We start from the raw sequence: 25,000 nt of genomic DNA, 5'->3' as shown, positions 1-25,000 counted from the left end.
ATAATGCCAAGTAATGGAAAACTCTCAACTTTTTTCAGAAAAAGTTTTCTAAAATGTTGATTATGGGTACAATTGATCCCCTAGAGTTGGGTACAATTGATCCCCCCTTCAAAACGGCATATTCTTCTTCTGAATTGATCGTTATGATTGCTGATTACGAAATTACTAATATTTATCCAAAAACTAATATTTATCAAACAATTGTCTGAAGAAAAGAGTTAAAATAATTAATTTTCTCTTAATTATAAAAAATAGCGCCTTTAAGTATGCAATGTTATTAGCGTTGAGACAAAGTTATAGAATTTTCTTCTTATGTCTGCTATAAGTTGTGAAATGAGAACAAACATGACCAAAATAGTCAATTAACATTCTATCTTGGAGTTTTGTTTGATTTTTATACTAGGATTAGGGCTTCCTGAATAAAAGATCAAGTCTCCTTCAATAGGGGATCAAGTCTCCCCTAACTTCAGAAAAATCGCATTTTTTTTACTCCCACGAAAATGCTTCTAGTTCATCAACGGGTTCAAGTATCGTTCTAATTTTTGGAGCATAGAAAATTGAAGTTACAAGCTGTCAGAAAATGTCAAAGACGGCGAGTTGCTAAATTTTTCCAAAAAGATATGGTGAAAATAAGAAAAGGGGATCAAGTATCCCCACTCTCCCCTACTATTGAAAACTGTTTGACAAGAAGTTGTCAGAGGCTTAGAAACATGAGAAAACCGAACATGTACCTATTTTTAGGAAAATCGTCAATATGGGAGCCTCAGAAATCCTTGATCCATGTGTTTTCTAAATAAATGTTTTTCAGTTAGGTCTACTAGTTTGCACCATCCTGGATTGGTTTTCTGAGGAAGAAAAACCCTCAGTTAGGAAGAAGAGCTGAAACATAAACCCCCTTTAAAGGCGAGGTTGGGAAACAACGTCAACAATTCGAAAAATATGTACAAAATTCACTTCTCATACAAGTTGAAATATCTCAGTTATTTGTGGCACAAATATTATTTTACGATAAGCTATGAGTCAGAGTTAATATGTTTCGAAATTTAGAAAAAAATGGTTGAAGTGTTTGAAAACTACATCCGAAAAAATACTGATAGTCAAGTTCTTATCCCCTGTGCTTATGCAGTGCAGATTTTTTTCAGCGAATATAAACTTGAATTCAAAATGTGTAATGTCCAGTTTTTTATTGATTGTAATTTTTACACAATTCAACCATTTTTTCTTAATTTTGAAACATGTCAAGACTGACTCATGGCTTTATTTTTATGTTATTTTTGTTAAAATTGTTCAACATATATATGAGATTTTCAACCTAATCGAAACGTAAATAATGTAGATATCTGCCGATTCATTGTCTTTTTTACTAACTCGCCTTTAGAAGGGGTTTATATTTCATCTCTTCAACCTAACTAAAGGTCATTTCTTTCTCAGAAATTTGTTCATTCCAGAATAAAAGTTGTTACTTTTAAAACTGTCTGCAAATAATAGATTTAAAAACACATAAACCAATGATTTCTGAGGCTTCCAAATAGTTACAATTGACAAAGAGCCTCGTTCTTGTGAATCTATACTCATTCCAAATTGCTAGGACAGCAGCTCACAGGGCAATCAACTGCAACATAACGTGCAAACCGAACCATTTGTTTGAATAAAGTCGGACAACTTCAAAAACGTCCTCAAAAGCTTCGAAGATCATCATGGAAACTCTAGCACAAAACCAAGCATACTAGTAGCTCAATACAAGTTTTTTTTTAAGTTATCCGGGAAACATGACTATTTTCAAATTAGACTTTTAGTATCCGAACAAGTCTGGATAAAACTAGGTGATTTGGCTTGCTCAACTATTGATTTTTTCATGTACAGTCCCCCACAACCATAAGTCACTTAACGTATCCTTTCACCACAAAAAGTTCGTTTATTCGGGTGTTAGTAGACCAAACATTAAGCATTCCATGAAGTGCAGTCAACAACATAACTCATTAAAACAATCAACGTTTTTTAAACCACAATTATTATGAGTCAAAATTGTAGCCCGTAACAATTATGAGTCACATAGAAATCCATGGCAACACCCGTCAAATCAACATGGGAATCATCAAGTTTCTGGCAAACATTTAGGGGCATTCTTCGCTTGTATACATTCAAGGGGCAATTGGGTTGAGCTAGCAAACACGAAAAGTTTTGTTTTGCTTGCAAAAAAGTTACCCATGATTGGGTGGAATTTGGCGGCTGTACTGTACTTCTACAAATAAGAAGTTTTTCAGAAATTTTAACGTATTTTCTTTTCAAATCTATAGTTGCATGTATTCAATTGACCATCTCAAATTTAAATTAATTTCTCACGCCATAATCTTGAGCCGTTTTTATTTCCTTTTTTTTAATTCTCATGAGAGTTTCAACATTATCAGTTTATAAAACACATTTACTACTTTTAGTTCAAGAACTTTGAAGAATACACTCAGAAAGAAAGAGCATTTTCTTTGGCAAAAAGCTCTTTGTTTCTTGACTCAGGAGTAATTTGTAAAATGTTATTTGGAAATTCAATTTAAGTTTTTCGTTTCAAGTATACATAATTTCAATCAACAGAATGTTTGGCTTCCAGTAAGGATGTGAAAGCTCTTCTTCTGCAAGTGCGGCAGAGAAAGAGCGAAAGTAGCTTCCATTAGATAAAAGTGTAGACCGAACCTCATAGGACTGGAGCTGTTTTTTTTTGCTAGAAATATCCAACCCCCATCAGCAGAATGAGCTAATGTCACGTAGTGTCACACACAAAACTGAACCCATTTACCAATTTGAAAATGCCAACAGCAGTTGGACTGCGTTCAACATTTTGTGTCCTCGTGTAGGCAGCAAAGGAAGACAAAAAAAAACCGAAAGTCAACCGTGTCTAGTGTCGTCAGCGTGTGTTTTCGTGATCAGTTTTAATCTACGCTAAACCCTTTTCCTTAACCACTCTCTATTTTTCATGCTTCCTTTAATCACTCCCCTCTTCAAATAAAAAAAAACAGAAAAGAATAACACACAGCTATTATTTTTATTAGTTTGGGTTTTATTCCGATGGTCAAACGAAACCGAAACCATCACGCTTGACCACCAGAACCCGCCTCTTCCGGCCAGCCAGAGATTGAATAAAAACCAAAAAATAAAAATCACACACAAATGTCATTTAATCCATGTTGTCCTTTTATTTCCCATATTTCGATTGCCAACAACAGCCCTGCTGTATGCGACAATTTTCGGTCATGTAACCACAATTATCCAGCAAATGACATCCGCCACCGCAAAGTACCACGATATGCTGAACAACGTCCGAGAGTTCATGAAGCTGCACGAGGTCCCCAAGGCACTCAGCGAACGGGTTATGGATTATGTTGTGTCCACGTGGGCGATGACCAAGGGGCTGGACACGGATAAGGTCAGTTGATGTGTTTTGGTTTGTTTGTTTACTGTTGTTTTTTTTCCTTTCTACTCTCGCTCCGGATTTTTTTCTTCCGGGCCTCAGAGCCTTGATTATTACTGGCTAGAGCTCGTTATTCGGAATGGTTTCGGTTAGTTAGTTCCTTTTTCGCCTGATAGTTAGGCAGGATCAATAAAAAATTAATCTACCGCCGTCATTGATGCAAAATCTGGCATCGGTTGCGTTCCTCTTTTCCTGTTATATTTGAGTTTAGTTTTTTTGTAACAAAAAGCTTAATTTTCATGATACCTAATGAGTCAGGACGGCCAAGTCATAAAAAAATAAAATGAGAAATTTATCCTTCGACAATTTTGTGAACAAACACAAGGAGAGATGACTATGACAAAAATGACAAAAATGACAAAAATGACAAAAATGACAAAAATGACAAAAATGACAAAAATGACAAAAATGACAAAAATGACAAAAATGACAAAAATGACAAAAATGACAAAAATGACAAAAATGACAAAAATGACAAAAATGACAAAAATGACAAAAATGACAAAAATGACAAAAATGACAAAAATGACAAAAATGACAAAAATGACAAAAATGACAAAAATGACAAAAATGACAAAAATGACAAAAATGACAAAAATGACAAAAATGACAAAAATGACAAAAATGACAAAAATGACAAAAATGACAAAATAATTTTTGTAATTTTTGTAATTTTTGTAATTTTTGTAATTTTTGTAATTTTTGTCATTTTTGTAATTTTTGTAATTTTTGTAATTTTTGTAATTTTTGTAATTTTTGTAATTTTTGTCATTTTTGTAATTTTTGTAATTTTTGTAATTTTTGTAATTTTTGTAATTTTTGTTTTTTTTTTGTAATTTTTGTAATTTTTGTATTTTTTGTAATTTTTGTAATTTTTGTCATTTTTGTAATTTTTGTAATTTTTGTAATTTTTGTAATTTTTGTAATTTTTGTAATTTTTGTAATTTTTGTAATTTTTGTAATTTTTGTAGTTTTTGTAATTTTTGTAATTTTTGTCATTTTTGTCATTTTTGTCATTTTTGTCATTTTTGTCATTTTTGTCATTTTTGTCATTTTTGTCATTTTTGTCAGTTTTGTCATTTTTGACATTTTTTGACATTTTTGTCATTTTTGTCATTCTTGACATTTTTTGTCATTTTTGTCATTTTTGTTAATTTTGTCATTTTTGTCATTTTTGTCATTTTTGTCATTTTTGTCATTTTTGTCATTTTTGTCATTTTTGTCATTTTTGTCATTTTTGTCATTTTTGTCATTTATGTCAATTTAGTCATTTTCTTCATTTTTGTGATTTTTGTCATTTTTGTCATTTTTGTCATTTTTGTGATTTTTGTGATTTTTGTGATTTTTGTGATTTTTGTCATTTTTGTCATTTTTGTCATTTTTGTCATTTTTGTCATTTTTGTCATTTTTGTCATTTTTGTCATTTTTGTCATTTTTGTCATTTTTGTCATTTTTGTCATTTTTGTCATTTTTGTCATTTTTGTCATTTTTGTCATTTTTGTCATTTTTGTCATTTTTGTCATTTTTGTCATTTTTGTCATTTTTGTCATTTTTGTCATTTTTGTCATTTTTGTCATTTTTGTCATTTTTGTCATTTTTGTCATTTTTGTCATTTTTGTCATTTTTGTCATTTTTGTCATTTTTGTCATTTTTGTCATTTTTGTCATTTTTGTCATTTTTGTCATTTTTGTCATTTTTGTCATTTTTGTCATTTTTGTCATTTTTGTCATTTTTGTCATTTTTGTCATTTTTGTCATTTTTGTCATTTTTGTCATTTTTGTCATTTTTGTCATTTTTGTCATTTTTGTCATTTTTGTCATTTTTGTCATTTTTGTCATTTTTGTCATTTTTGTCATTTTTGTCATTTTTGTCATTTTTGTCATTTTTGTCATTTTTGTCATTTTTGTCATTTTTGTCATTTTTGTCATTTTTGTCATTTTTGTCATTTTTGTCATTTTTGTCATTTTTGTCATTTTTGTCATTTTTGTCATTTTTGTTATTTGTTTAATTTTTGTAATTTTTGTAATTTTTGTAATTTTTGTAATTTTTGTAATTTTTGTAATTTTTGTAATTTTTGTAATTTTTGTAATTTTTGTAATTTTTGTAATTTTTGTTATTTTTGGAATTTTTGGAATTTTTGTAATTTTTGTAATTTTTGTAATTTTTGTAATTTTTGTAATTTTTGTAATTTTTGTCATTTTTGTCATTTTTGTAATTTTTGTAATTTTTGTTATTTTTGTCATTTTTGTAATTTTTGTTATGTTGTTAATTTTTGTAATTTAAGTAAAATTTTATGTTTTTTATTTTTGTAATTTTTTTATTTTTTTGTATGTTTTTCATTTTTGTTGTTATCCTACAAAAAATTTTCAAAATTACAAAAATTACAAAACATTATTTAAATTTTTTTTAAGAATGCATTTTCAGGTTTTGAAAACTATTTTTGAAGAATTTATTTTATGAGAATGTATCTGAAGGCGTCAACATTAACTAAGCTGTTATCTAAACGATGGTCTTTTTTTCGCACTACAGTGTTGTAAACGATTCCATAATTGCTCCATTCCAACTGTCTCATTCCAGGTTTTGAACTATTGCCCCAAGGATATGAAAGCGGATATTTGTGTACACCTGAACCGGAAAGTATTCAACGAACATCCGGCCTTTCGGTTAGCATCCGATGGCTGTTTGCGAGCACTGGCCATGCACTTCTGCATGTCCCATTCTGCCCCAGGTAAGGCATGGTCGATTGCACCGCGTGTCGTGGATCATAAATTTACCAAGTTTTCTCTTTGCTTCTCTCCTGTTTTGGTTTTTTTTTTTTGGCGACCAGGCGATCTTCTGTACCATACGGGTGAAAGCATCGATAGCTTGTGTTTTATTGTTACCGGAAGTCTGGAGGTGATTCAGGACGACGAAGTTGTGGCCATCCTCGGCAAGGGAGATGTGTTTGGCGATTCCTTCTGGAAGGACTCGGCTGTCGGACAAAGTGCGGCCAATGTGCGAGCGTTAACTTACTGTGATTTACATGCGATAAAGCGAGACAAGCTGCTCGAAGTGTTAGATTTTTACCAAGCTTTTGCGAATAGTTTTGCAAGGAATTTAGTTTTAACGTATAATTTAAGGCATCGCTTAATATTCAGGTGAGAATTATTCTACTTACTTTTAATCTTTTATCTATCAACTCTTCTTAACATTAATTTTCAATACCGTAAAATGGGGTGAATCGATACAATTTTTGGGCGATTTCCGTGATATTTCTGTCAAAGGATGCTCTTCTAGCACCCGGTTATAAAAATGCGTTTATTTAAGCTGCCATCATTCAAAAGGCAAATCAGTTAAAAGGTTATCGCAATGCAGCTATTTTTGGATTTTCAATCCCCAGTTATCACCTTTTCCTTCACCCACACTTCTATTCGAAGAACTGTTGATGGTGGTGTTCACTTCAGGGGCGACAAATCTCAAAAAAAAAAAATTTTTTTTTTCTAGACTTCCTGCGAAAGCTGAATATTCTAGGATCATCTTAAAAGAATGTTTATAAGTTCTACATTATATTCTACAATTCTGGGGATGTCTAACACTTTTAGTGACATGTCCCGGTTAAACATACGATTAGTGGCCTAACGAAAGTTTTGTTAAAATTTGTCACCGTTTGAAGTAATTGTCTTCCTTTTTTGCCAAAATCATGTTGTAAGAATTTCTCACCATGTAGGTATCAAACTTGGAGACATGTCACACCACCATTTGAAGTGATGCCAAATAACTCTTGGTATGAAATTAGGGTAATTTTTATGCAACAAAAAATAAATGAATGTCTAATTGATTTTCCACAAATAATAAAGCAACGTTTTGGTCCTTGTACTGGAACGAGAAGTTCTAGTTGAACCACCCTAAGCTTATAAAAGGACCTATTAAAAGCATCACCATGCTGCTGGATTTAACAGCAATTATGCACGCCAAAAACATCGGATATCATCGGTATATCGGTACCGAAGATGATCCTACCAGGGTCGAGCCAAAGTTGGTCCTTGGTTCGACCTCTTTTCCCGACCAGCAATCATCATTGTAAGACACAGAGGGAGCGGTCCTTGGGAACATGTCAGAGGCTTAAGTGGCCATAGTTTGTGTGGTTAAGTAATTGGAAATTAGTTCTGAGTCGTTATGTCGCAATATTGTGTTTAATTCCTACGAGAAATATCTGAGGCTATCGCTGAATCCGTCAGGGGCGACCCTGAACAGATGGTCCTTCGAGCCGGATTAAAGAATCCAAAAAGCGATAGCTTCATTAAGTGTGAATGTGAAACTGTGTTAGTTGTTTCCTTCTGCCAAAAATGGTTCCAATGTGTCTTCAAGTTCGATGTTATGTTAACAATATTCACAATAGTAAAGGGAATCCCAAGTATTGAGATGCACTTGTGTTGAAAATCATCGTTGTTGAGCATTATCACCCTGTATTCATTCACACATTGGATTAAGTCCAACCACCGTAGAGTACACATCGCCTCATTATTTTTACCCCCAATCGCCCTGAGTGAAAGTGCTTACAGTCCGCTGATAGAAGGTAAGACGATTCGGAACACTTGGTCCTTCGAGCCGGATCAACTGTTCAGGGTCGCTCCTGAGGGATTCAGCGATAGCTTCAGATATTTCTCGTTGGAGTTAAACACACTCATTCCAAAACATTAACAAACTTAGTGGACTGTATTTTTGCGACATAACGACTCAGAACTAATTTCCACTTGCTTTACCACACAAACTATGGCCTCTTGGGCCTCTGACATGATCCCAAGGACCGCTCACTCTGTGTCTTACTGTGATGATTACTGGTCGAGAAAAGAGATCGAACCTAGGACCAACTTTGGCTCGACCCTGGTAGGATCATCTTCGGTACCGATATACCGATGATACCCGATGTTTTTAACGCGCATAATTGCCGTTAAAGCCAGCAGGCAACGCTTTTACTAGGTCCTTTTTGAAGCTTAGGGTGGTTCAACTAGAACTTCTCGTTCCAGAACTGTCCTGAAAGTATGTATGTATGTATGTTTGACCCACCAGTGGCTGATAGTTTTTTCGATCCGAGTCTGTACGGGTAGTCTCGATCGCACATTCAATTATCGTTCAAGCTTAACTATTCAACAATAATTGCAGCACATGGTAAAATAACTACGCTCAAGGTATTATGAACAACAAAACATATTTGACTCAAAAATATGGTTGCCTGTTGTTCATTTAAACTACGGATTTAGTAATTTTACTATGCCTTTTTTTATGTGTACCTAGGGGTCCGTTACCACTGGCTTGGGACAGGTTTGGCGGCCCACGCATCGATGTGCGTTTTGAACTATTGCCCCAAGTCAAACCTAACTGCAAATTTCTAATGCCAAGGACCACTTTGGTCAGGGTGTCATTTCTTGCCTCAGCCTTCATCTCTACATAACCCAAAAAGCAAACTCAGTAAAAGTAGGGTTACCATATCCCGCCACACCAAAAAGAGTACATTAAGATCATTTATCAAAAACGTCAGAAGAAACGTTAAACAACAGAACCCCGTTTATCCGAGCTCTGGGTTTCTGAGCTCCCACTTTATTCCAGCCATCAGGTTGACACCAGATCCATGTATTGTCTAGTATTGCGCCTGGGTGATATGCAAAAGGATGTATAGTAGAACCCCGCTTACCGAGGTTGTCAGGTTAGGACCAACTCGGATAGGAGAAACCTCGGATTAAACGAAATACATTGACAAACCTTTTAGTTCTGGTATGACATATCATCCAAGCGCATAACTCGGTTCTTACCTGGATTTTATTTTCCTATTTATTCGACGTTCCTAAATGACAAGTTTAGATTTTAAACTGTAAGAGACTTCAATTTAATACACATTTTTACATGGATTTTGATACAAATGGTGGCTCGGATAACGCAGAGGCTTGGATGAGCGGGGATCTACTGTACATTTAATGTGACTTACATGAAAATTATAAATTTTGATGAAATTATATTCGGCAAGTCAGTCCAGTTTCTTATAAAATTTATTTTAATCCTACGTTTCGGTGTCGTATACGATTAGACAGCGTTCCGTTATTTTGAACAATTATTTTTTATTTTGAATTGTTCAAAATAACGGAACGCTGTCTAATCGTATCGGGAACAAATTAAAATTTTCGTTTAGTGCCTATGTATCGATTTATTCTTCTCCTTCCGGAAATTGAGCCCGTACGGTACGGTACAGAAATATGTTTGTGATTGCCTGTTGCTGCTATGGACTTTGTGTACTTTTCACTTTTTCCACCGACTTGATAGCTTTTGTGCAAGTATACTGCCGAATTCAGTTTTAATCACTATACTCTCTACGTAAAATATCAAGTGTTGACCGATAACTGTACTGTAAATAATAATATGTAAACTGCTCAAAAGAATTCTAGCTGTTTTGTTTACTTTTATGTTTCGTCTCGTATGTGTATGGAAATGAGTGCGTTCAATGAGTGTAATGTGTTAGATGTGTTCAATGAGATTTATTCAATAGGTGTGTTCAGTTTCTGGTTCGGATCACATTTTCAATAATGTTTGGTAACGGCGGTGCGTTCGCAGCTAGCGTAACACTCCCCCCCAGTACACGGGAACTTAGTTTCGTCGTACTTCACGTAGCACCGACGTCTAATACTGCTAGCCTAGCCGCTGGTCGATCATATATGCTGAAGGCCGTCTTAACCGTTGCACTGCGTACTTGTCCATCTCTGTTGTGGACCTTGATAACACGTCCCTTGGGCCACACGTTTCGAGGAAGTTCTGGATCGGTAATCACGACTATGTCGCCCACTTTAATAGGTTTGACGGGATAGAACCACTTTGTGCGACGGGTTATCGTTGGTAGGTACTCGCGTAACCACCGCTTCCAGAAATAGTTTGCAATAAGCTGTGATGTTTTCCAGGTGTTCTTTAATAAAGCGGAACTGTCATCGTATGGTACAATAGGCTTGGAGCCGCTGGATGAACCCACCAAAAAGTGGTTAGGTGTTAATGCCTCGGTATCGGCGTTTTCAATAGGTAGATAGGTGAGGGGGCGTGAGTTGATTATGAGTTCAATTTCTAATAGTGCATTCCTTAAGACTTCGTCTGTCGGCAATCTGGGAAGATTCAAATTGTTTAGAATTTTTTTTACAGACTGCACTAGCCTTTCCCAGCTTCCTCCCATATGTGGGCTACAGGGTGGTAGAAATGACCATTTGATCTTAGATGACACAATCTCTTGGATAATTTTATCCTGGTCTAGTTTTCCCAGAGCTTCATTCAGTTCACGATTTGCACCTACAAAATTTGTTCCTCGGTCGCTGAAAATTTCTAGTGGAGCTCCCCGCCTGGCTATAAAATTCTGTAGTGCCATAATACAAGAGCTTGAAGTGAGCGTGTGAGCGATTTCAACATGGATTGCTCGTACGACTAGGCAGGTGATAAGTACTCCCCATCGCTTTTCAACTCGTCTGCCAACTACTACTTGAAGAGGTCCAAAATAGTCGATTCCACTGTAAGAGAATGGTCGACAATAAGCCGCCAGTCTAGCTGGTGGTAGATCAGCCATTAACGGTGGATTTGGTTTGGCCATAGCATTTTTACAGGTTTGACAGTTATGACGTACTTTGTCACAAACTCTTCGGAGCTTAGGGATATGATATAACTGACGAAGTTCATTCACGACAGTTTCGTGGTTGAGGTGATGATAGCGATTGTGGACGGAATTAACGATGAGTTCGGTTACTATGTGTTCTCTAGGTAACAGGATAGGATGAGCTGTGAAAGGATCGATGAATTCGCACGCTGTAATTCTACCACGCATACGGAGAAACCCATTCTCATCGAGAAACGGCGAAAGTTTGTATAGTAGGCTCTTTTTTGGAAGAAGAGAGTCTTTATTCTGTGAGAGCAATTGGATTTCATGTGGGAACACTTCGAGCTGAACATGACGGTAGTTCTCTGCTTTCAGCATTTCTGATTGTGTAACGATGCCAACTGAAAGCGGTAATTCTTTCAAGGTTGCCTTGATGTTTGCTATATAGCGAAGAACAAATGCTGCAAGTCGTACTAGCTTCCTCCAGTCTGATATGCCATAGTAGAACGGTGTGAGGAAAGGTTCATCTATGGAATGCACGTTCACCGATTGCACTTGTTCGTTGGTAGTAGGTTCAATACAAGAAGACTGCTCAGGCCATTCCTCTCGAAGTTTCCAGATAAATTCTGGACCTTTAAACCACCGGCTGCACGGAGAAAAATCTGGAATCTTCTGCCATTTGGTGGCTTCATCAGCTACATTCAGCTTTGTCGGCACCCAATTCCACTCGTTGATGACAGAGCTTTCGAGTATCTCTCCCACTCTAGCGCCTACGTATTTGGTGTATTTCCTGTGGTCTGACCGGATCCAACAGAGGACGTCTCGAGAATCCGACCAAAAAAAGCGTTTCTTTATTTGCACTCGATGACTTGCTTCGATATCCTTGGCCAATCTCGTCCCAATAACAGCGCCAGAATCTACATCGTCCTAATTTTGAAGCGGGGACCTTGTCAGCACATCCGGAGAAGGAGTCACTCACATCGAAGGGCCACGTGAGATCTACTGGTACCATTCCAAAACGGCTATCGACGGCGCCTGATCAGCTGTACGGATTGAAACCTATTACGGAACCTCTTGCCAATTCTACTACTCGAACTAGGCAGGTCATCCAAAGTGATGATAGAGCTTCCGACAAACTATCATCGCGAAGTTCCAAAAAATCAGCGAAATCTCGAGACCGAAACGTAGGATTAAAATAAATTTTATAAGAAACTGGACTGATTTGCCGAATATGATTTCATCAAAACATACAGTCGAAAACTCAACATCAACATTATAAATTTTCTTTTGAAATATTTTTTTTTACTATACCTAAATTTAGTTCATATTAATTGCTGTTTGCATACTCAAAGGCGCTTATAGCGCTCACTGTTTATAACGACTGAAAATGCATGTATATTCAAACAAAATGTTAAAATTATTTGTTGAAAGTTTTATTCCTTTCGAAGATTTTGCATAAGATGTGAAACAACTTCATAAAAAGGAAGAAACGCTTTGGTTTTTCTGATCAAATGTCTTTCAGCAAAAAAAGAGTACATTTGGTAAAATTTCACAAAAAGAAGAGTACACCCATTTTTCGATCGAAAAAGAGTACATGTACTCTTAAAAGAGTACGTATGGTATCCCTAAGTAAAAGTGGAGTGCTTATTTATTCTTGCCCTCAACACCTTTCAAATATTCACTTAGGTAAGCCTTCACTCATTTGAAAAACTCAATTCTGGATTGCTTGATATTAGGATTACAACTATTTTTCCCATTTATGCCACGATCAGGTGTGTCAGGTGTCCTGATTTTCCAGGATTTGACCTGATTTTCGAAAGACCGTCCTGATTTTTCAAAAACGCTTTGATTGTCCTGATTTTTTAAAATGGCTTTTAAAATGTCCGGATTTGTCTTGAGTTTTGAAAAATATCTAAATTATAACTAAATTTATTGTTAAATGATTCGTTGCATAATTCGAGGCGTCTTCAGCACCTATATTTCTCCTGAAGTTATGCAATTTAACAGAACTGCATGTTATTTTCACCAATTTATTGGTGTCCTGAAAAATTCTGATTTTTTTCTACGCAATGTCCTGTTTTTTGACAAAACGACCTGCCACCTCTGGTCCCGATTCACCTACATGTCCCTATTCAGCCCATTTTACGATACCTTTTTTTTTAACAATCACATTACAGTTTAATATAGATTCAATTTTCAATTATTAGTCGGATTAAGTAGACAAGCAAACAATGTTCGACCAAATCATAAATTAAACTTGTATTTAACGATGAAACTTTGATTTACAAAATTAAAATATAATTTTTGAATAAAGTGCCCGAATGTCGATAGGTTTGCACAATTGTTCGAATAAGTATTTTTAAAGTTTCAAAAAGTGTTTTTTTTCCTAATAATTATTAGTTCCTTCAAATATAGCACGCGTGACATGGTGCCTAATAACTGGTGTTTTTTATAAATTGAAATTTAAATTACTATTGAAGTAAAATTTAGATATTAAAATACAGACTCCGTTCGATTTTGGCAACACGCTCGAACATTTTGTGTTGTCAAAATAGATCAGTTTTTTCTGAACAACACAAAAAAATTAAAAGTGGATATTAAAATTCTGACCCGTTCGATTTTGGAAACATGCCCGAACATTTTGTGTTGCCAAAATAGAACGTTTTTTTTTCTCAACTTGTTAGGCTGGAACAAATTTCAAATCCTTCTTTTGTCACTCGGAGTTATTATATACAAAAAAATTATCATTGACGTTATTGTCAGTCAATTTTGAACCATTTTTATTAATTTTTTTTATTGTGTTTTAGATGCATTTAGCACTTTTCTTGTTTTAATTATATGTTTTTAATGTTTATTTGTGATATTTGATATTTTTTTCATTATTCATTTTTTGGTCATTCCAAGTCTTTTGTTTGTATTTGTATTAATTTAAATAAATTTTCATCTTTTTTGTATTTTTGGGTACATTATAATTGTTTTGAATTTTTTGTTTTTGTTGTTGTCTTTTATCACCATTAACAAACTGAAAAACATATTTATGATATTAATCTAAATTATACTGGTCCTGTTATAGCAAAAACTATGAAGTAATGTTGTTTCAAAAAATCTTTTGATTGACACGTGTACCAAAATCAGATTTTGACAAAATCGAAAGTTGCCAAAAACAAACGGAGTCTTTACTAAGTTGGTTGTGTCAGACCATTTTTTCCTTACTTTCGGATGGGAAAAAGAAAACTTATTTTCCAGTCGACTGTTAAAACGGATGAGAGCTTTCCTTTCAAATAGATGCAGACTATGATGTCTATAACATGCTCACTTTACGAGTTTTTAATTTAACACGTTCAGAATAAGTGTAATCGAAAAGAAATTCAACACTTTGTTTTGTGAATAACTTTTGAATGCATGGATGTAAATTGATGAAATTTTCAGTGACGTTACCTGGTAATATAATGTTTACATATGCAAATTTTTGTGATGTTCTGTCAAGTGGTTTTCGAGATAGAGTCGAACGGATAAATTTTTCGACTTTAATTTTTGAGCAACACTTGCGCCATCTATAATGCATACAATGAACCACCTTTCTCAAATCAAGGCTATTTTTAATTACTATTATTGCTATTTACTGCTATTTCCTGAAGCTTGACTTTCAAAGTTTTGAATTTTGTCGACGTTATAACAAATTTAGTCGATTGTCTTTCTTCGGTACAAAAACAACATATTTGATTATTTATCACTCCACCACCGTTTTTGCGTGATGGCACGATTCCAGATCTAATATAAACAGAGTATAAACTATGTGGGACCTATTGAAGTGCTTTGCAGAGAAAACGGTCGCATTTGGAGGCAGTATTCTTTGTATTTTTAGCTATTCATCAGTGTTCGGCATCGCTAATTGAAAAATTAGCGGCGCTAATTAAATCGCTAACTCATTCAAATTTAGCGATCGCTAATTACCGCTAAATCAGCAGAAAAAGTTATCGCTACATGTTTAAAGCGCTAATCGCTAATCGCTAACTGTTGACTAACAATAACGTAAACAGCATGGCCAGAGGATGGATTATTGTTGCATCTCAATTCGTTTGCTCAAAAACTTTACAAATATGGTTGATTATTTATTGTGCCCAGTCTGATGAATTTTTTTTTACCAGGTTTCACTTTTTTTCAAACTTTAAAAAAATGCAAAATTCTTCCAAATTCATTATATGGTGATTTTATCTTATCTTTATTTTACCTGATTTCAAATCACCACATGTGGACGACCATGCAAAAGTCACGTAAAATAGTGATCAAGTAGGCTGTGAACTGTACTTTTGCAGACAAAAAACAGTATCGAAAAGTTGACCTTTTAGCTATGAATTACTTAAAGGATGCCTAAAATAGTTTAATACTGTTTAACTATATTTCTTGAATTTTTTTTCTAAGAATTTTGAGAAAAGAAGTATTAAAAGAGAAAAAAAAAGTAAATCTGTATGAAGCATTCTTGCCCTGAGACCATTCGAAGTGACCACTTTCACTTGAAGCGCTTATTGGTGTAAGAATGATACCCGATGTCTCCTTAACTTGTCAAACGACAAAAAGTTTTCTTCTATCAGTAATAATTCATGAATTTGAAACAAGTAAATGAAAGTTAGCGGTCTTCATTTAGCGGAACCAAAAAACTTTTTAATTCGTTAGCTCGACAAAATTTAGCGGCAAAATTAAACCGCTAACAAAAAGTTATCGGACTAACTAGCGATTAACGGATTAGCGTTTTTGTGCCGAACACTGCTATTCATCATGTCAATCGTTATCAAAGACTGAGTAATTTGTAGTTTCCACAGATCGTTAGCTGCCTCAAGTACTAAACATTAGATTTTTCAATTTTTTTCTCCTTGTTTAGTTCCGAAAAATACAAGCGAGACTTTTTAACGATGAAATTCTGGTTGAAAAAAGGTCAGGAGACCGCTAAAGAGTTTGTTTTGCTGTCCATTACGAAATCTTTTAAAATATCTCCCCACAAGCAGTCAAAATAATTTGCGCACGATTTGACCACCGTGTTTTGTTAATTTTACCTTTGGACAGCTTTTCTACCTTGTAGAAGTGAAGTCAGGCCTATTTACAAGTCAGCTAGACGAACCAGTAAAAAAATGACTTTTTGTCACTACCTCTATTAATATTATCGGATTGATCTTGAGAAAAAAAACCTCTCACATTCCTCTCCCTTCATGGAATAAACAATCTTCCCTCTTATTCAAATTTTAGCTCACTATTGGGTCCTCTAGGACTTATTTAACGATTTGTCATGAGAACTTTGGTTGAATTGTTGATTTCCAGCTGTTTTTGGGTCTATCACTGGGACTTTTCTGGATTTTTCTCAAACCTGCCAAAAAATGTATGTCAATGAACTTCCCAATTGGGTGCTATCTCAAAAACCACTAGAACAGATGGTCACCAAATTTTGCACACTTACACATTACATTACTAGGTAGCTTCACTGAAAATTTCATGAATTTTCATCCATGCGTTCAAAAGTTATTCACAAAACAAAGTATTGGATTTTTTTCGAATACAATCCTTATTGGCAATACGAAATGAAAACCAGTAGCCAAATGGCCCTACACCTTAGTAATGATGTATGTTTTATATTGGTACAGCTAACTTGAACCACTTGAACCTTCATGATACTTAAAAACAGGCTTCCATAATATTATATGTTTAAGGGGATGAATAAACAAATCGCTTTAAGATTCCAAAAAAAAATCTACGTTTAACAGAGTTTTAGTAGCATCTAAGATCTGAAAAGTATCATTTTCAATTTTGATGTTCTATTTTATTCGATTGCTTACAATTCTAATAACATTGCCTAAAACTTTTTTAGGAAAGTGGCTGACGTGCGCCGGGAGAAAGAGCTGGCTGAGCGACGAAAGAACGAACCGCAGCTGGGTTCTAGCCAAGATCACCTGGTAAGAAAAATATTTTCAAAATTTAGAAGAGCTCAGCAAAATGCACAAGGACCAAAGGAACAAACTGGTTCCACTCAGAGCGACGTTGAGAAAGGAGACACTGATACAGACAAAGGAAAGGTGAATATGTCCATTAAACAATTCAAAATTTTATCAGCTACTAAAAAAACAGTCCAGATATATTGCTGCTCATTATTTCAAGTTGTTGGGACAAGTGCGCGCAACTTGTCGAGTAGAAATCCAGTACCTCTAGCCCAACACCAGTTGTCACTTATAAATATATAACTAGCGAAATGTGTCGGAACACCAGTTGAAATCGATGTTCACAGTAAATGATCCCCATTCTAGAGAATGTTTAGTCCGTTCCGTTGAATGCAGTTGTAGAACAGTAGTGGTGATATAATTTCACATATGTGTATAATTTAGAATGTCTATCGTCATGTATTATTGCACATTGCCTTGATTGTCGCTTAGATTCAGTGCAGGGAACCAAAAGAGTCACCTCAAACAATTGATCTGAAACGTATAGTTTATCACACTATTCAATGTCTTTTTCTAGATGTTAAATCGAACAAAGTCCTGAGTTTTTCGGTTTGTTTGTGCACGTGCTTGTTGCTTGAAATTGACCTCAATTCCCGTAAATGTTGATTTGTACCAAACAAAATAGAAATTATTCCCTTTAATTTGACAATTCCAAGCATAAAAATAGTCCAACCCAAATTAAAACGCTGACAAAATCCAAATTTAACCTTCAACGGGAAGACAAATCCATCCGACAATCAAACGTTATTTCGACTCAATTTCAGCTGCCAGCCAAGCTAACATTAACCGAAGACTCTCGCGTCCTAACAACCGTCCCATCACCATCACCATCGCCATCGCCATCGTCTGGACCTCCATCGGCAAAAGGGGCCCGAGCTAGCAAGTGGGGCCGGCTGCTCGGTAGTTCTAGTGTTGATTCGGCCAGCGATACAAGCACAAAGGTAGCAGTGTCTAGAAGCTTAAGTGCACGTGAAAGTTTGCGTGAGAGTGCACAAACTAGAGCCAGTAGTAGCTCAAGTAGTAATGGCGGTCAAGGCAATAAGGTAGCTTTCGATGTTCTGTAGCACCCAACTCAGCATGATAGATTTTCTAAATAACTGTCTTCTTTTCCACCCCTATTTTCCATCTACTGCGTAGATATTCCCAAAAACTCCCAAACTTGCCCCAGGACCTGCAACTCTTGCCCGACAGGACACTATCGACGAAGGAGGTGAAATAGATCACACTCCCAACCGCGATAGACCAACCACGGTGGCGCCGAAAGAAAGGGAGCTGGTGAAGCAACCATCTCTAGAGCGACAGCCAACGGAACGAGATCGGCTCCTGGACACCTCGACTATAGCTCGCGATCGAGAAAGGGAACGGGAACGGGAACGCGAAAGAGAACGGGAACGAGAACGCGAGCGACACATGGATCGCAATCTATCGTTAGAACGGGAACGACAAATCGAAATGGCACAATCCCGAGCGACAACATCAGACACTTACGACACCGGCCTACGAGAACAGCCTTCGACACTAGCACAGAGAGATTTGATCGCAACGGTATTAGACATGAAGGTTGACGTACGTCTGGAGATGCAACGAATGGCACAAAGGATGAGCCGCATCGAGGACCTCTTGAATGATCTAATCGGGCGGATACAGGTTGACTCATCTGGTCAAAGCTCACCAGGAGATGCACCTGGAACAAGCATCGCAACTCCATCCGCATCTGGCACAAACCCTTCCAGCACGAACAATCCGGCCTCGAGCAATCCGAGTTCATCTGCTGCACCCGCCACGTTAGTTCCCGGCGGAAACGGTTTGGGACCAATTTTGTTGCGCAAGCGACGGTCCAAAAGCCGCAAAGCACCCGCACCTCCGAAACAATCAAGCCCGGAACAGACTCGATTGCTCGAAACGGATCTGCCATCATCATCCTCCACCAGGAAAAGGGAGTTCCTCTAGCCCCGGATCTTGCTACGTCATCAATCGGACAACTCCAGTGAACAGTAGTAGTGGAACAGTTCAGTTATTGCACCCCTGCGTTCTCTGTCCCCCTATCCTACCACCCACGTCGAACGTGATCGATTTGATGGCGTTAGTTGTATGTACCAACCTTTATTCGTCTTCATTGCGGATTTGTTTATCATCGGTGTGTTTACAATGTGTCCCCAAAGTAAGGAATTTCTTAGTTATGACTTATGCGTAAAAGTGGGTACCTCGGTTAGTTATGGCCGGCAATTTTAAAAAATCAAAGGCCTCCCTTTTCACCTCATCCAGCTTGTTTGACTTTTTTTTCGAACAGAACGGAATAGGGTGATTTGCCAACCGTTGTCCTCTGACCCATCGTTGCACAGAATGACTTAAACTGTCCATATTTTAGCTGTTTTGGAACTTTTTCTCAGAATTAATACTGAATCATGTTAATTTGAATGTTTACTGATGAAATGAGGCTTTTGCGATATTTTCTGTTGAAAATATGCATCTAACGACTGTTTTATTTTTTCTTGTTTTTTTTTCGCGCGGTTTTTGTGCTAATTGTTAAAAAAACCTCAAGATTCTATAACGGCATAAAGGTTTAACGTCAAAACAAAACATTTTTCGTTTCAGTTTTTTCACGAAACGTTTGTTGGACAATATTAACACCATGATTTTGGAAAAAAATTACGATTCATTACCTAATAACCAGAGAAAATATCGGATCGTGTAACATTTCAACATTTGGTCCGCACAATCTCATCCTGCCTCTTTGTTGTACATAAGTCCGCTGCAAGAGATGTTTAGAAATTTCAATAACTTTGTTTGGTTGTTATCACTGCCAAAAATAGCAAAAAAATTTTGGCGTGGTCACTTCCAAAATATCTGGTGAGTACTGTTGGAAGCTAGTACTGCCTGGCAGACAGTACGGCAAATACCCAGATGGATGGCATTGTACCAACCAATACTTCCCATCTGGGTCGAATTACTGATCTGGAACGGGGCAACGTTATTCGGGCCTCAGGGTTGGGCTTGGGTCACAGGGTCAGCAGTTACTGGTTCATGACAGAGGTCAATGGTCAGATACGATACAGTTACAAATCGGTTCAACTTAGGGTTACACACACAGGACAGGATGATTCGAATCATGGCTAGCGTTGAACTAAGCAATGGTGGCGGGCTACTGTCATCCGGTATTCGTCAAGGGTTGAGGATGTAGGTTGGGGTCCAGAACGACTTGATAAGATGGCTTAACACTGCAACGGGAGCTATAAACTCCTGGCGAAAGCTTTCCCATCCTGTTCATGGCACCATATGTTGTGTCAGACCTTTGGGAATATGAGAAAAATCAACTTGTTTGAATAACAGATAACACCAAAAGAAAGTTTTTATTTGATTCGAAATCAAAATTACAACTTTTCAGGCGATTTTGAACCGTAGAGATATTAATGAAGTGGCAACATTAATAAAATAAAATAAATCAACAATTACAATTACAATTATAGCGTTTAAAATATGATGAAACATAGCTTGTCTACTTTTAGGCGTTTTTCATTCCCGGGTGATCAATTTTCAGTGGATTCCGATTTTTAAAAATTGTAACAATTTTTTTTCTTGGAAAACTTTGCTTCTTCTCATGCTGGCAAAAACACGTTCATTGCTTACATGCAACTGAAAAAAAACTAGGATTGTCGTGTGTGGATATTTGCGTTTAGCAAGTAATTTTAGTAATTTCTGTGCTATAATTAAATGTTTCCCACTCAGAATTTTCATGTTTTCTGCACTCAATGTTGAATACCAATTTAACCTTTATCAAAGATATTTGATTCTATCAAGATACCCGGCTGCTTAGTTTTTCGAACAAGTAGTATGAGACATCAATTCTTTGTTTATGGTGCTGCCACCAGCGAAAAAGGCTTCAAGCTTTCAACTTGCATTCAAGCTTGCAAACACATAAGTTTTGCATTTGACCGACGAAACAACCTACACGAACAGAAAAATAACCCACCCAAAACAACAACAAACTAAAAGTAGGTAGTTGCACTTAAGGTCCCAGTGAGTAAAAAAGATTTACCAAGCAAAATTTGATGAAAATTAGAAAAAAAATGTTAAAATGGCCATAAATTATAGATTCTCCTATTCTGGAACTGTTTAAGCCTGAAATAATGTGGATTTCAGATAATTTTTCTAAAAGATATAATTTAAAATTTAATTTATTTAGTCAATAATTCATTGATGATAATGAAAAAAAATATTCTTTTTTCATGCGTATCTGGATCTGGATTCTGAAGCATTCTTGATATACGCCTCCGGGCCATACCGATTGATTCTGCTGTTGTCAGGGCGGTTTCTCCTCCAAGTAGGATTCTTAAGCCAAGAACCGAAACTCTCTCGTTTGGTATTCATCTGTGAATCCTAAACGATCCTCCAGGTCGTTCTCAGGGTTATATTCTTTATGTCCCGTTCTTCGCATGCTTTGTTTGGCTATGTGCCTAAAAGATGGATAAACTCGATGCTGCAATAGCGGACCGATTGCCGTTTTTCATTTCCATTTGCTTGAGGGATCTGAATGATATCAACATAAGCTTTGTTAAAAAGTACGTCAAAAAATCAAACAAATTACTAACACAATTTTTGGAATATTTAGTGTTCCGGGTTTTTGGGTGAACAGAGCTCGTCGTTGGATTGGCCTTTTGTCGATGCTTATCCACTCACGGTCGTCAAATCAGCCGGCAGAGTTTCCACGAAAATAGCTCCCTTGTTGTTCACTACAAAAAAAAAAAATGGTTTACCGGTACATTTTTATAAACTAAACAACTTACCAGGTATCCAGTCCGTTTAGATAAGTTGACCGGGGCTGCACTCGTCGGACAAGAAAAATATTTCCGGCTGTGGTAGAAAAACAAAATGTTGGTGTTGATTCAAACACTCGAACTTACCGAGAAAACAAATAGTCTTAATAATCTCTTCACGTCGTGACGATCTAAACTTTTTGATCCAAAGATCTCTTCCTTTTCCTGCAAGTTTAAACGCTTCCTCTGACAACTGATGAAAAAATCTTTTTAACCAGATGTAAACAAAAGAGTCAGGGCATGCTATTAAAATTTTCGAATAATGGTTAAAGTATTATTCGTTAATATTATTTTGGCGCTAGTGTTATGTCCTCAAAATTTCTCAGAAGCCGATAGTACCTGCCTTTATTCAAAGGCACTTCATGTTTCCATAAATATATTAGGGTAAAATACCAAGATTTCGACAGTTTTTGCATGTTTTGCCAAAAAAAACCATGTAAATTTATTAATTGACAAATGTTTTTCATTTCAAATATGCTTGGTTATATGAATCAGACTATTTTCTTCATTCTCTACCTTTTTATTGATCTAAAGTTTCAAAACAACGTATTCTTCTACTAAAACCTCTCGATTATCTAGTTTTCGACATTTAATTTTAGTTTTCGGCACTAAAAGTTTTAGTTTTCGACAAGCATATTTCCACCTCCTTTGTTAGCTCAGGGATATGAATATTTGCATATTGGAATTGCTTGTCAACTTCACGGCGTTTTTAACACCATGGAAAAAGTATTAACATACCCAAGAAGATGGGTGTCGAAAAATAGATTATTAAGTGAATTTTCAGCGCTAGTTTTCGACAGCTCGAAAAACAATTGAAAGTAAATTTAAGCGAAAATATAAATTAAATAACCGAAAAGATTAATTTCAGAACCTAATTCATCCATTGATTCCTTTTATGTTGGTTTTAATCGAATAAAAGGGGAGTTTTATCGTGATTCAAAATCATTCATATTTGGTCGATGGCATTAAATTTCACAGGTGATTTAGAATGTTTCTTTCAAATTTTTGATTCCCTACTATTCAACAACTTATTTAGAAGAATTTTTATATACACGTATTCTAAAGTGGAAGAGCAAAAGAAAAATATGAACATACATAGATGGCTTGAGCCATCTAATAGAAAGATAAGCCTTTCATTGAAAAATTGTCGAAAACTAGCTCCTGTCGAAATCCAGACTATCTACCCTATTTGTTTTTCTACCAAATCTTAAAATTGAAGTTTTGAAATTAAAAGACGTGAGTAGAAAAACATATAAATGTATGAAAGTCGGGCAACTTGCAATGTCTGAAAAGTGTCTAAGTAAGTTAAAATGCTTTGGCATTGAGGAACTACTTTTTTATCAAATTAATTTTGAAATGCTTTATCCCGACCATTAACTCAACATTTTATGCAAAGAAACTAATGAATTAGTAATGATTGTTTCCCCATTTTTCTCAAATTTCGCCCAAAATTTTAACCCCTTGATAGCAATATTGTCAAAATATTGTACAGTAGGAAAACTTCGAGCCTAAATCTAAAAAAAATCGAAGTCGAAGGTTGGAAGACCCGAAATATTACTTATATTAGGGTAGATACTCTAGATTTCGACAGGAGCTAGTTTTCGGCAAATTTTTAATGAAAGGCTTTTCTTTCGATTTGGTGGCTCAAGCTATCTATGTTCATATTTTTCTATTTTTGTTCTCCCAGTTTGGTATACGTTGAATATAAAAATTCTTATAAATTTGTTGTTTAATAGTAGTAAATCAATAATTGAAAAGTAACATTCTAAATCACCTGTGAAATTCAATGCTATCGACCAAATGGGAATGATTTTGAATCATGAAAAAACACCCCTTTAATTCGATTGAAAGCAACATAAAAGGAATCAATGGATAGATAAGGTTCTGAAATCAATCTTTTCTGTAATTTATTTCACATTTTTGCTAACATTTTAAGAAATTTCAACTGTTTTTTGAGCTGTCGAAAACTAGCGCTAAAAATTCACCTAATAATCAATTTTTCGACACCCATCTTCCTTGGTATGTTTATACTGTTTCCATGGTGTAAAAACGCCGTGAAGTAGACAAGCAAATACAATATGCAAAATTTCATATTCCTGTGCTAACAAAGGAGGTGAAAATGTTCTTGTCGAAAACTAAAACTTTTTGTGACGAAAACTAAAATTGAATGTCGAAAACTAGATCATCGAAAGGTTTTAGTAAAAGGATAATAAAAACTTTTTCTTTAAACTTTCGATCAATAAAAAGGTAGAGAATGAAGAAAAAAGTCTGATTCATATAACCAATCATATTTGAGATGAAAAACATGTGTCAATCAATATATTGACATGGTTTTTCTGACAAACGAGCAAAAACTGTCGAAATCTAGGTATTCCACCCTAAGGGCATTTTCCTCAGAAATTCAAATTTGCCGTCGAGTTGTACAGTCATAACTACGCGAAACATAATTTGATTAAAACAGTTTTATCAGCCGGAAATCTTTTGGGAGACATTTCAATGTGATGTGAATGTTTATTGAAGATTAATGAAATGCTACAGAGGTTACATTCATGGCAAATAACCAACATTCATGAAAAAGATATTTTAATCAATCAACTATTTGAAAAGATAAATTCTTGTTTGAAATTGTATATTTTGAGCATGAATCAGTCTAACGATCTGAAATTTTGAGCGTGGTTCAGTTCATGCTTAAGCTTTAAATTGATATTCAGTATGTAAAATTCGATCGACTTTCAAGTGAGTCCAAAGCAATTATTTTATAAAATCACCTTCAATCTCCTTCATAGGGGTAATAAAGGGGGCAAAACATATGGCGTCCTTTTCGCCTGTAAATAGGCACTTTAAAAAAATAAAGTAATAACCCTTACCGGTTCTTGAGTGTCAATATGACACAATTGGAAGTTTGGCAGTTTGTAACATTCTTCGGGTGCATCCCAATAATACAATTTCTTGGGGGAACCTCATCGAATTCTCGAAATCTATAATTTTGCATCATTACTTATTTTTTATGGACGCACCCTGAATGCCCAGAGAAAAACTCCCTAATCCTTGTCAGTTTGAAACTCTTCGCTTAAAATCTCTATATCTCACTTGTTTCTCAGCCGTTTAAACAAAATTTATAGTTTTGGAAGCCTTGTAATGTAAC

General features: G+C 35.6%; 1 protein-coding gene across 1 annotated transcript; it reads left to right on the top strand.

The window, feature by feature from the left end:
• Window positions 1-3,118: 3,118 nt before the first annotated feature.
• Window positions 3,119-24,994, top strand: LOC129760600 (potassium voltage-gated channel protein eag-like). Its single transcript, XM_055758260.1, has 6 exons — window positions 3,119-3,415; window positions 6,038-6,188; window positions 6,288-6,597; window positions 16,915-17,119; window positions 17,806-17,982; window positions 18,179-24,994. Exons 1-6 carry the CDS (start codon window positions 3,266-3,268, stop codon window positions 18,989-18,991), a joined length of 1,806 nt encoding a protein of 601 aa, XP_055614235.1. The 5' UTR covers window positions 3,119-3,265; the 3' UTR covers window positions 18,992-24,994.
• The last annotated feature ends 6 nt before the right edge of the window (window positions 24,995-25,000 follow it).

This window comes from Uranotaenia lowii, unplaced genomic scaffold, assembly GCF_029784155.1.
Source record: "Uranotaenia lowii strain MFRU-FL unplaced genomic scaffold, ASM2978415v1 HiC_scaffold_676, whole genome shotgun sequence".
NCBI classification, from domain to species: domain Eukaryota; kingdom Metazoa; phylum Arthropoda; class Insecta; order Diptera; family Culicidae; genus Uranotaenia; species Uranotaenia lowii.
Note: the sequence above shows the minus strand (reverse complement) of the source record. Positions and strands in the feature narration are given on the sequence as shown.